The 12923-nt window shown below is 34.2% G+C and overlaps 2 protein-coding genes across 4 annotated transcripts; both read right to left on the reverse strand.

The window, feature by feature from the left end:
* Nucleotides 1-19: 19 nt before the first annotated feature.
* On the reverse strand, nt 20-5929 carry LOC145031887 (proline-rich receptor-like protein kinase PERK5). 3 transcript variants are annotated; one of them, XM_078980544.1, is made up of 8 exons: nt 3535-3862; nt 2111-3190; nt 1892-1978; nt 1745-1815; nt 1085-1161; nt 842-989; nt 582-743; nt 20-464 (listed from the first exon to the last, which is right to left on the reverse strand). In XM_078980544.1, exons 2-8 carry the CDS (start codon nt 3024-3026, stop codon nt 243-245), a joined length of 1683 nt encoding a protein of 560 aa, XP_078836670.1. In that variant the 5' UTR covers nt 3027-3190; nt 3535-3862; the 3' UTR covers nt 20-242. The 3 variants fall into 3 exon arrangements, with proteins under 3 accessions (XP_078836670.1, XP_078836671.1, XP_078836669.1); XM_078980545.1 differs by lacking the exon at nt 3535-3862 and adding an exon at nt 3408-3520; XM_078980543.1 differs by lacking the exons at nt 20-464; nt 582-743; nt 842-989; ... (1 more) ...; nt 1745-1815; nt 1892-1978 and adding exons at nt 5039-5776; nt 5852-5929 and having other exon boundaries at nt 3030-3190; nt 3535-4948.
* A 2632-nt stretch (nt 5930-8561) lies between these two features.
* On the reverse strand, nt 8562-10922 carry LOC145031889 (putative F-box protein At4g10190). Its single transcript, XM_078980546.1, has 4 exons — nt 10791-10922; nt 10225-10352; nt 9950-10156; nt 8562-9853 (listed from the first exon to the last, which is right to left on the reverse strand). The coding sequence occupies exons 2-4, from the start codon at nt 10339-10341 to the stop codon at nt 8735-8737; spliced, it is 1443 nt and encodes a 480-aa protein (XP_078836672.1). The 5' UTR covers nt 10342-10352; nt 10791-10922; the 3' UTR covers nt 8562-8734.
* Nucleotides 10923-12923: the final 2001 nt, after the last annotated feature.

Consider the following 12923-nt stretch of genomic DNA (forward strand, 5'->3'; position numbering starts at 1 on the left):
TTTATTTATGTTTCTTTTATGTCGGAGGTCATCACCTAAAGGATTGTCTCTACTATCGGTAACGACTGTCTGATTCTCACATGAGTCACATCCCCTTACGTCATTGTTATGGATTAGGTTAGTGTTAGTGTTAGTGTAAATGGTTCATTAATGTCTATTTTGGAACACCAACCTCCAATGGTACATTTCCCAACAAATTTCTTAGCCCTATACATAAGTTTATAGTTTTTGTCTCTAAAAGGTCATGATTTATTCGTCTCGTTGCTCATACTCGATCTGCTACTGTATTCGTTGCTCTCAAATTCTTGGCTCGACATCACCATCTTCCTAAACTTCATCATATCATCATTGTAGTCCTTTGTGTCATAAACTCTCGTTTCACCATTGCTTATTGGTGTCCCTCCTTTTGTTGTATTCTCATTCAAGCTATCCAACGATGCATCCCCTTCCAATGCTCGTACAATCTAGTTTGTTCATGTTAAATACCATATATCAATTAGTTCATGCACACATGGATTTATCTTTGACATAGTTTAATTAGGGAAGTTATAGAAAACAAAATCCTAAACCCTAAATCTAACCTGACTCATCTTAGGGCGCTTTCTAGCGGAATGTCGAACTGCAGCTGCAGCACAAGAAGCCATGCGAGCCATCTCTTTCTGATCGTAATTACCTTTCAAACGTGGATCCACGAGCTCGTTGTAGTCTCCATCTTCTAATGCCTTCGCGATGAGTGGTTTCGCCTGTTTTTTAATTTCACAAGTTATAAAAAGAAATCACTAAAGTTTATATAAAATTCATGAAGGTTAAGACGTTGAATTAGGTTAAGCTAGTTACAAACCCATTCGACAAGACTGTCATCCATATAGTCGTTCGTGGGATCGACCGGTTTCCTTCCTGTTAATATCTCCAATAACATGACCCCAAATGAGAAAACATCTGATTTATCTGTCAGCTTCCCACTTGAAGCATACTCCGGAGCTAAGTACCTGTTAATCGATTCAATAGACTGGAGAAATTTATATGCAAAAACTTAAAAAAAATCGTACACTTCATCATTTTAATTTATAGATAAATAACTTACCCGAAAGTCCCCATTACACGAGTTGAGACATGTGTGTCGTTAGTTGATGTTAGTTTAGCCAATCCAAAATCAGCCACCTGCAACAAAATATCCAAATAACCTTTTTGATAAGCTTGAAACCGTGATGGAAGTTATTAGTAGTTGTGATATCCTTCACGCTACCAAAATAGTGTCAATTTTAGAGAACAAGCACTTTCCAAACAGTCACCCATCTTTGTACTATTTTTGCATAGGTATATAGTTATTCTTTTAGATAACATTTGGTAATGGGACAATATTAGATGGAACTGGAAAAGATAGAACTAAAATGGACTGAACAAAACAAATTGTTTGTATAACCTTTGGTAAAATCGGAAAATGATAGAATAAAGATTTAAAATTACCAAGTTATCCTTGAAACTTATCATATTAAATTTTTAACATATAAAAATTATGAATGAGAAACATCATGTGATTTTTAAGTCCTGTTATAATAAAATATACACACAAGTTTATATGATGACAATAAAGTAGCACCAAAACTTATAAACCATTTATAAGTTCTTATGTCACATGTCCAAAACGAACAATATCTTTACGTGTGCAAGAAATGTTATAATGGCCCACAAATGTAAATATCATTCATTTAAACTATTTCTACTTTTTACCCACGTCACATACCTTTGCCTCATACTGATGGTCAAGTAGAATGTTAGCGGATTTGATATCTCGATGAATGATCCGAGGATGGCCTACAAGATTTGAGGAAATGTTTAGACTATCGACAAATAGAACACGTGAGAGAATGATAGAGTGATAATGTCGTACAATCTTCGTGAAGATACGCAAGTCCTTTGGCAGATCCAAGCGCGATATGCATTCTAGTTTGCCAATCTAGAACAAGTTGACTCTTTCCTACAAATAAAAGTTGGATTCATGATGCATTCCTACAAAAAACATGAAATGTTTTTTGTGTAACTTGTACCATTTTGATATGGTCAACATGTATTAGTATAAAGTGAATAAAAGATGTTTAAAAATACACACCATGAAGATGGAAGTCCAAAGTTTTATTAGGAACGTATTCGTAGACTAGAATCCTCTCCGCATCACAAATACAATATCCGACGAGTGAAACCAGATACCGGTGGTGGACCCTACTAATGATCTCCACCTCCGCCTGAAACTCCCGCTCACCTTGCCCGCTGCCCGCTTTTAAGCTCTTTACAGCCACCTCCTGCCCATTGGGTAACACTCCTTTATGAACATACCCAAAACCTCCCTGCCCTAAAATATTGTATCTGGCGAATCCTCCGGTGGCGGCTGCTAGCTCGTCGTATGAAAATTGGCTCCTGAATGCTAGAGACATGACGGATGTGGCTGACATTCTTGCCCCCGACGACGCGCGGCCGGTGTTTACCGGTGGTGATTGTCCCCAATTGCTACTGCCGCCAGGCCCACCTCCGAATTTGACGACATGGTCTGGTTTGCCATGGTAATGTGGTCCACCACCGCCTACTCCTGGAGGTTTTTCATGGCTGTCGTCCAAATAATAGGGTTTCTTCTTCTTCCGATTACAGAGCAGACAAACGATAACGAGAGCAAGAAACACCACAAGGGCGGCAGCTACACCGGCGATGATTGTTATGCTGGTGGTGGCAGCAGAATCTGAAATTGAATCGGAGTCGTTTGATTTATATGGTGATTTCCGGTTAGAATTTTTGGGTAATTTGTTGTCAGGATCTCTGTTAGAAGCACTGCCACGTGGCGGATAAACGTTAGGAGGGGTGAAGGTAGATGATGGACGTCGCTTCTTCCGTGACGGGGTTGGGTTTGATGGCGGCTGTAAAGGAGCGGCAGGCGGCGGAGTTCCTCCACCGTCTTCAGGCGGTGAGGGTGGTGGTGAATAATCTGATGGTGGTGGCGATGTGGGGGCCGGAGCAGCCTCTGGGGCCGGTTCCATATGTCAAGATGAACTTTTTCCGGCCCTCGGAATTTGAATCCCTCTGCCGGAAAAATCAGACCTTCATCTGTAACTTCTAATTCACCACCCCTGTAATCTATTTACTAACAAATGTGTAGTAGTGTATATTTTTCTTGACTTTCCTCCTCAACGCAAATCTAGAACTACATTCCAAATTCCAAAATCCAAAGTCAAAATTCGCATAAATCAATCATACACCCTTTTGTATTAACATTACAAGAATTCAGAAACAACCCACGTTTGAAAATCTGTATTTCTTTTAGCATGAAATTTGAAACAAAGAGGATCTCCATGTTTATCATCATCATCATTAAAAACTCAGATTATAAATTTCGAACAAACATGAATGTTAAAACTTACGAAATAAGAACCAAACACCATTCAGAATCTACGACTTTTCCCAAATAGAATCTTTTCATTTTGCTTATAATTGGAAAGAATTTACGGATAACAAGTCATAAAAAAGAGAGAGATGCTTTACTTTTACCTGAATGAAGAATAAAGACAGGACTCAAGAAAGGGAGGAGAGAGAAAGAACATCGCGATATTCCCAATTGAGAAAAGTCAACCGTGTCTTTCCCCTCCTACAAAGATGGACCCTTCTCTCACCTCACAATTCAAACAAAATATGATCATATAATGACCGAAAGACCAAATTAACCCCCCAAAAAAATTCAAGATTAAACATCTCAAGAAACTACCGTCTCAATTAAAACGATATCAAACATCAAACATCAAAAAAAAAAAAAAAAAAAAAAAAAGTAATAGCATATGTACCAAGGGGCAAAACTGTCATCTACTAACTACTAATTAAAAAAAAAACATTAAGCAATGGAGACAAGGCTATTAGCATAAGGCAACAGCTTATCAAAACCGGAACTAGAGATAAACCACGGGCCTTCTACCTTTCCATCTTTCACATGATAAACAAAAAGACGATTCAACTCTTCACACGACTTCATCAAAATCACAACAACAACATCATCACATGAATTACCCAAAACATTGCAATCAACCACGTCACCTTTTTTAACATCATCAATAGGAGCAAAAAAACTCATGGTATTTTTCAATGACTGAAGACCACCATGATAAACATCCAACACACACTTTTTAGTAGAATTACGATAATGCCCTTTGACATAGCATAACACTCCATGGACCTTCGACAATGCACCACCTCCGGGGAGTATTTGAACACTATAGATTTCATGCTTCAAATCAAAGGCTAACAACTTGCCACCTGTCGTTTCCCAGTGAACAACTCCATTTACAAAAACACCCTCGCTTTTCACATCAGATTCATTCAAATCGACGCATATTTCTTCAGAAACCCTCCAAGATTTTGTCTTTGAATCATAAATGTCAAAATACAAAATGGGTTCTTCACCAGGAATAGAGAAAGGGCATATAACTTGATAAGATGGCTGGAAATTTAAAAGATAAGGTTCAAAAGCAAGCACGATTTTTGCTTCTTGGCTATGGTAGTAAGTGGAATTTGGAAGGTTGACGAACTCTTGGTTTGCAGGGTTACAAACGTAATTTTGGTTTTCATCTTGGCAAAGAAGTAACCCGTTGCATGAGCTTTTTATGGAAACTTCTTTTGGGAGGAAATTTAAAGAAGGTAAAGGAACTCCATAAGTGAAGTGGTCAAGGGAAATGAAACGAATTGATCCAAATTCGTCTTCAAAGATACCTGAAGTTTGACTAAATTGACTTTGGGTGTGGGTGAAGAATGGACATGATATCCATGAATCCCATTCTTTAGAGACAAGTTTACACCTGGCTAATGATTTGGCTGGAAGGTAAGGAAGGATGTGGGTTTTTGCCAAGTATTGTATCGTTATTTCTTCTTTTAACTTATGATAATTGGGCATCGACTCTAACTTCTGCTTTATATTCTGTGAATTTGAATACGAGTGATAATGATTATTCAGTAAACGAAAATGATTTATACAAAAAAAAAAAAAAAAGACATGGGTTAGTGTTACCATATCGTTACTAGCAAGAAACTTCATTCCTTCTTTATCATCATTTTCATCTTTTTCTTCTTCATCTTCATCTTCATCTTCTCCACCTTCATCATCATCATCATTTTTTTCTTCATCCTCATCATCATCTTCATCTTCTTCATTCTCATCATCATCATCATCATCATCTTCATCATCAATATCATCATGTTCTTCATCATCATCGTCATCTTCTTCATCTACTTCATTCTCATTATCCTCCTCATCATCTTCATCATCATCATCTTCTTCATCATCATCATCGTCATCTTCTTCATCTACTTCATTCTCATTATCCTCCTCATCATCTTCATCATCATCATCGTCATCTTCTTCATCTACTTCACTCTCATCCTCCTCCTCCTCCTCCTCATCATCATCATCATCTTCTTCATCATCTTCATCTACTTCATTCTCATCCACCTCCTCCTCCTCCTCCTCCTCATCATCATCATCATCATTAACGTCATCTTCTTCATCATCTTCATCTTCTTCGTCAACATCATCTTCTTCATCATCATCATCGTCATCATCTTCATCATCTTCATCAACATCATCTTCATCATGAGAGTTGGTTGAATCTTCGAATTTTGAAACCTCATTTGGTAAACCTAGTGAACAAGATTTGATTTGTGTATTGTCCTCATTAACAGGTGTAGTGTTTGAAGCTTCTTCTTCTTCTTCGGAAAGGAAGTCATAAGAACCATCACTGGATCGATCCTGAAACAGAATGAAAACATTTAGATGTCATTTCGTTTATACTCTATACTGATTTCTTATGTTCTGTAATCATACCGTGTTACTAGATATATCATCCAAATCGACCAATTCGTAAGATCCATCACTATGAACTTCCTCTTTGACCTCCATAATCAAAACCCTAACGATTCAACAACAAAAAGGGTTAGAGAAAAGTCGATCTCTTCTTAATTGAGCATGACTATTTCTTTTAAGCTACCGATTCCTAAGTTTTGTCTAACTTAGATAAACAAATAAAGTCTCAATCATGTTTTGTCTATCCGATTATTACGTAATCTTTATTTATGTATAAAGACATAAACAAATAAAGTCATAATTAAACCCAGTAAGAGAGAGAGAGAGAGAGAGAGAGAGGGTATGTACCTTTGTGAACGAGAGGGCAGGAGAGCAAAGAACAGAGGTATCCCAACGGTGAGCGGCGACAGAGGTTGGCAGCGGAGCAGCGGCGGAGGTCGGCGGTGACTGAGTTCGGCGATCCGGTAGGGAACTGATATCAAAAACTGTATGGGGTTTAATGGATTGAGTTAATAGGTTTGTAAATTGAATATTTATTATGATAGTTTTCGTACTTTAAAGAATCATTTCTTTCCTAATAAAAAGTTGAAAACTAATAAGATTAGTATTACCCTAGACACTTCCGGTTACACGAACATAAACAGAAATCAATAATCGAATAAGAAAAAAAACATTCCTCATTAAAAGTGAAACCTTAGCAGTTTCATGCATGCAGAAGAATAAGAGAAACTTTCAATTCGTATATTGTTTTCATATAATCGCAAAGACTTTGAAGAAATTAAACAGATAGATCATGATTCGTGATTCTTTATGCATGAATGTGGTTTGAAGAACATACAGATTGAAGTCGAAAATCGCTCTGAAAACCCCGAAAGGGAAATTGGTGAAATGCGTAATTAGAAGGGAGAAGAGAGGTTTATACCTTTGGTAACTTTAACGTGGAAAAGAAGGTTAAACCCAATAGGCCAATAGGGTTTTTAAACACAAAATAATCAGTCAATGTATATCCAATATTTTATAATTTTATATTCCCCTAATCCCCTTTTACGTGATAAATTAATAAATTATGACAGCTTTACTTATCCACTGTTCCTTATAGATTATAATTGTAATTATAATTCTACATATATTTATTATACAATATATACGATTATTACTTGGATATTACAGTTCATTTATGGTTTTGTTGAATGTTGAATGTTGAAGAATAAGTAAATTCGAATTACAATTATGGCCCCTACATTCTTCTTCATTAGTCACAAACCATTCCATTACGTGTGCACTTTTTGTTTATTCACAAACCAATGAACCATCAGTGCAACTTTGTCGAAGAATAAATAAACTAATAAAGCCCCTACATTCTATTATCTACAAGTTAAAAAGTGGTCCTTACATTCTTCTTATTTATTTCTTTTTACAAACCATCTAATATTTATTTCTTTTAAAATTTTAGTGTTTTGTGGCCCATTAGAGTACATATCTTTTTCCTGTTCATATATAGATTTTTTAATATTTCATTGTTTTTAATGTATAATGATTATCGCTTGTAGGTTTGTTAACAAAAGTTTTGCTAATTTATCGGCATATTATTGTTTTTTGTCCGAAGAATCAATAGTTTTATTTTGCAATTTTAACCAAAATTTCAAAAAAATAAAATAAAATAAAAAATACCGCACTTTCTTAGCTTTTAACGATAAAACTTTATTTTTTTGAAATATTTTTTTTACAGCTTATTGTTTTACAACCCAAGTTTGTCCATATTCAAATTTAGACTAAACTTTTGGTTTTTGTATTACAACTTATTATTAGGAGAAAATTTGTGAAATGACCAAAAAAGAAAAGTTGTTTGAAGAAAATAACTAGGAATTAGGAGTTTTCATACAATGATCACGATTTCCGTAGAGAGAGCATATGCGGAAGTCCTTTAACTTTGAAAAACAAGAAAACTCTATAAGGAAATGACGTGGCGGAGAAAAACAATAAAAAAAATTATAAAATTTTAATTCTGTAGAGCGTATATCGTTCTACAGAGATGCCCTCTGCGGATCTGCTATTTAGAGGTACTCCTCTGATGAATTGTTATTCGCTAAAATATGGTCTAATAACGATTTTGATATTTGTTTTCTTCTAAATCTAACGAGTTATCAACATTTAGCACATATCAATGATTCAAAATAACAATTTAAACTATACAACTATGTTTCTAAGTCTATTTCTTCGATCATTTAGTCAATATAAGCAATGTTTTAGCGAAGAACAATTCCTCATAGGAGTACCTCAGAAGAACATATCTGGAGAGAGCATTTCTATGGAATGATACACCGCTGCGAAATTAAAATTATATATATATATATATATATATATATATATATATATATATATATATATATTTGTCTTTTCCCCCTACCATATCATTTTTTCAGAAAATTTTCTTATTCTTTAGAGCTAAACGACTTCCGTAAAGGCCTTTTCTGTAGAAGTCGTGATCATTTTTCGAAAACTCCAAACTCTTAGTCATTTTCTTCATATAGTATTTTTTCAGTCATTTCACAAATTTTCTCTTGTTTTACGGTTTTTTATACCGACTTAGTTTTTTTACAAAATTATATTTTACCAACCTTTGTATATATATTTGTTTTTATGTATATTTTTTAAATTCTAACTATATTTTTTATTAACTTATTCTATATCTATATCTGCAGCAAAAAGCATCTAATCATATCCTGATTAATTGAAATACAATTCACATCCCACAAACTTTATTTAAAAGAACAAATTCCCATGTTAAAAAAAGCATAATAAACAGCACATGTACAAAAACACCTCATAGGGGCAAAATTAAACCATCCACTAATTAGTGACAAAAAAACACTGCTAAAAAATTAACATGTCGACTATAGATTTCTATGAACCTATAGAAACAAGACTGTTAACATAAGGAAACAACTTAATAGAGCTCCAAACATACCATGGGCCTTCAACCTTTTGATCCTTCATATGATAAGCAAAAAGACAATTCTGCCCTTGAGACTTCTCCAAGATAAAAGCGACAACATCATCACATGAATTACCCAAAACTCTGCAATCAACCATCTCACCATCTTCGACGCCATCAAGACGAACATCAACACTCATTGTACTTTTCAAAGACATAACACCACCACCATAAACATCCAATACACACATTTTAACGGAATGACAATAATACCCTTTGACATAGCATAACTCTCCATCTACCTTCGACAACGCACCACCCAACGGAAGCTTCTGAACACTGTAAAACTCATTTTTCAAATCAAACGCCAACAACTCGCCACGTGTAGTTTCCCAATAAACAATTCCATTTACATAAAGACCTTCACTTTTAACATCGGATTCATCGAAATCGAGACATATCTCATCGCAAGTCCTCCAAGATTTTGTATTTGAATCATAAATGTCAAAATACAAAATGGGTCCCTCACCAGGAACAGAGAAAGGGCATATAACTTGATAACGTGGCTCAAAGTTTAGAGAAGAAGGTTCAAAAGCAAGCACATTTTTTGGTTCTTTTCCATGGTAGTAACCAGAATTAGGAAGCCGAATCCACTCTTTGTTTGCAGGGTTACAAACGTAAATTTCATTTTCATCATCAGAAGCTTGACAAAGAAGCAACCCATTGCAAGAGCTTCTTATGGAAACCTTTTGTGGAAGGAAATAAAGGGAAGGGTAAGGAACCCCATAAGAAGAGTTGTCAAGAGAGATGAAACGAATAGTTTCATCATTATCTTGAAAGAAACCAGAGGTTTGACTGAAGTATTGACTTTGGGTGTGTGCGAAAAATGGGCTTGAAATCCATAAATCCCATTCTTTAGAAACAAGTTGACACTTTGCTAATGATTTAGCTGGAAGGTAACGAAGGATGTGGTTTTTTGCCATTTCTTTTATCGTTATGTCATCCTTTAACTTTATGTGAAAAGGGTAATCATGAACATCAAAAGTCGAGTTCTCATAAGCCATGGTCATAAAAGTTCGCTTCCTACTCTGTAATTTGAAAACAAAGAAGCGACATAAGCAAGAAACAAGAAATGATTAATAAAAGAAGATGAAAAGCAGGAGATAAGTGTGTTAATGTGTTACCATATCGACACTATCAGGAAACTCCATGCCTGAAAACTCTTCTTCTTCCTCTGAAGGATCAGATTTGGCTTCATTTTCTGATTCGAGTGAAAAGAATTTGATTTGAGCAGAAAGGTCTTCGTAAGCAGAGGCTTCTCCTTCTGTTAGAACAAGTATATCAGACAGTTCAGAAGAAAGGAAGTCATAAGAACCATCACTTGAGATATCCTGCAACAAAATAACAAGATTTAGATTTCATTCGATTTATAGTACTTTCTTATGTTCTTTGATCATACCCTGTTGCTAAAGAAATCAGCTTTTGTATTCATATCTTCGATGTTCACAGCGTAATCATCAAAGTCGATCAATTCAAAAGATCCGTCATCGCTATGAACTTCCTCCTTGGATTCCATTATCTAAAAACCTGTCGATTTGAGTTAAAATTAGCTGCGCAGTTGCTTAATTTGGTAGTTTTTGGATATAACAAGCTAGTTGAAAATTGAAATGACTGATCGATCTTACATCCAAACACATATTTTGATAAAAAAAAGAGACACATGAGTGTGTGTGAAACGACTTGTAAAGTGAAGTCAACACGATTGGGGTTTATTCATCAAGAAATGAAAACGAATTCAACCCGATCACAACACCAAAAGCAATAAATCAAATAGAAAATGAAAACAGGGGAGTTAATTTCATCTATCAAAATCGAAACCCTAGCGATTTCATGCATACATATACATACATACACACAAGCAATCGGATAAACGTTCGTATTATTTTCGGACGATCGGAAAAAACGTTGAAGAGAAGAGATTGATCATGCATGAGTGTTTCCGCTAAAAGGGTTTGAAGAACTTACAAGATGAAATTGAAAAGGCAAATCGATCTGAAAACACCGAAAGGTGAATGGGTGAAGTTTAAAATTAGAAGGAAGAAAGGAAGAGAGGAGAGGTTTATAATTATATCGTGACGGAGTGTATTTGCTTGGTATCTTCCGGAAAATTTCGTTGCATGTAACGAAGAAAAAGAATTTAGCCCAATAGGCTTTTTACATAAGACGAAGTCAACAGTCAAATGTTTTTTTATTATCATTTTTTGTGGTGTTATTTTGGTTTATATTTATATATATTTTTTGTTGTAAATTTATATTTGTAGTATATATCAAAATCCCATTAAATGTTGGGATTCGTGTTATATTTGTATGATAATCCGCAATTCCAAAACTAATGTGTTTTTCTTCTAAACTTTCCAAAATAATATCGTAGTTAAGCTTAAGAATACGTGCACTTCAAGGGACGTGAGATCTTGTTGCATAGCCAATTCCATGTAAAAATCAAAGCCCATCGCAACTTCCATGCACCATTTTCTCAACGTGTGTGTATATATATATATAGGTAAAGGTTCAAATGAACACAAAAAAATGTTAAGAACCGTAAGAATCTCTAATTTTAGATGTTTATAAAGTGTTTAGAGTTTAGGGTGTTTATAAAGGGTTTAGAGTTTAATGTTTAGGGGTTAGGGGTTAGGGTTTAGGGTTTAGAGTTACCCTAAACCCTTTATAAACATCTAAAGTTAGAGGTTCTTACGGTTCTTAATATTTTTTTGTTCTCATTTGAACCACTCCCTATATATATATATATATATATATATATATATATATATATATATATATATATATATATATATATATATATATATATATATATATATATATATATGAAATTAGAAAAATAATCATTTATACTAAATAATTACTATCCTTTTATACATCAAACTTTATGTATGAAATTAGAAAAATATATAACAATAATAATAACAATAATAATAATAATAATAATAAAGACAACGTTCCTATAAAAAATTGGACAATTAACTACAAAGCCATCGTGCAACTCTCATAAACATAATTTTAACATTAAAAAATAAAAAACTACCGTTAATGCAATTTATAAATGGGTATTGCTATTAATACACTCTTTAGACACCATATATACATTTTTTTAAAGTCAACCTAAAAGTAACTATTTTGAATCATCTTTTTCAAAAACCAATGCAATTTTAACCAATAAAAATACATTTAAAACTATATAGGGTGTCTAAATGGTAAAATGAGGTATCCCTTTAGCCAACCCCTTTACAAATATAAACACTTATATTTCCAATGATGACCCCAAACTTGAGAAGATGTCCCCCGTTAAGCACACCCAACAGATATGTGTATCACCCAAATCAATCAATGAAAACATGTAAATTGATCAAACTAAATCCATTTATTGATTTGTATGAGACCCTGAAACCCCGGGGGAAAAAACTACACCTACTAAGCAATTAATAGCAATGATATGTTGTGTCACACCATGGATAACATTATAGATTAAGGCCAAGTAAAGAAGCAACAATTATGAGTTGATATGAGCATTTAACAGAACCAACACCAGGTGGGTAAATATGTTATTTACAAAAAACAATGACAAACCATTGTAGTTAGATAATGCAAGATCACTAACCAAAGATAGGAACTGAGCAGGTCCAATCCAGGGGTAAATTTATTAACTTCAAAGAAAAGAAGGTTTTCGAACAACACCAGGGGTAAATATGTCATTTCCAACATAGCTCACTATATTAGTATCAATATCAATCTTCCTCCAGCTTCAATATAACCTTCTGAGATTTTGAATGTAAAGTGTGATTGAAACTTAGACCAAAAGCACATTGAAATAACTATCAAAAACTGTCAATTTGGTAAATGCTCGGCTCAAGTAAAAAATGGAATTGCAGGAGTATTTGGTTATTATGATTTTTTTTTATGAAACTAAGTTACCATATTGAGAAAGAATATTGTTATATGATGGAACTAAGTTGCCAAACTCCTTTAGCATTTTCTTTATTTATAAAAGTGCCCCTACATATACATTAAAGAGTAGTCACATTTCAAAAGAAAACTAATTCAAAACTAAGCATTACAAATTTCTTCACCTTGCATATTACCTAA

Source organism: Lactuca saligna, chromosome 2 (assembly GCF_052625555.1).
Source record: "Lactuca saligna cultivar CGN05327 chromosome 2, ASM5262555v1, whole genome shotgun sequence".
Classification (NCBI taxonomy): domain Eukaryota; kingdom Viridiplantae; phylum Streptophyta; class Magnoliopsida; order Asterales; family Asteraceae; genus Lactuca; species Lactuca saligna.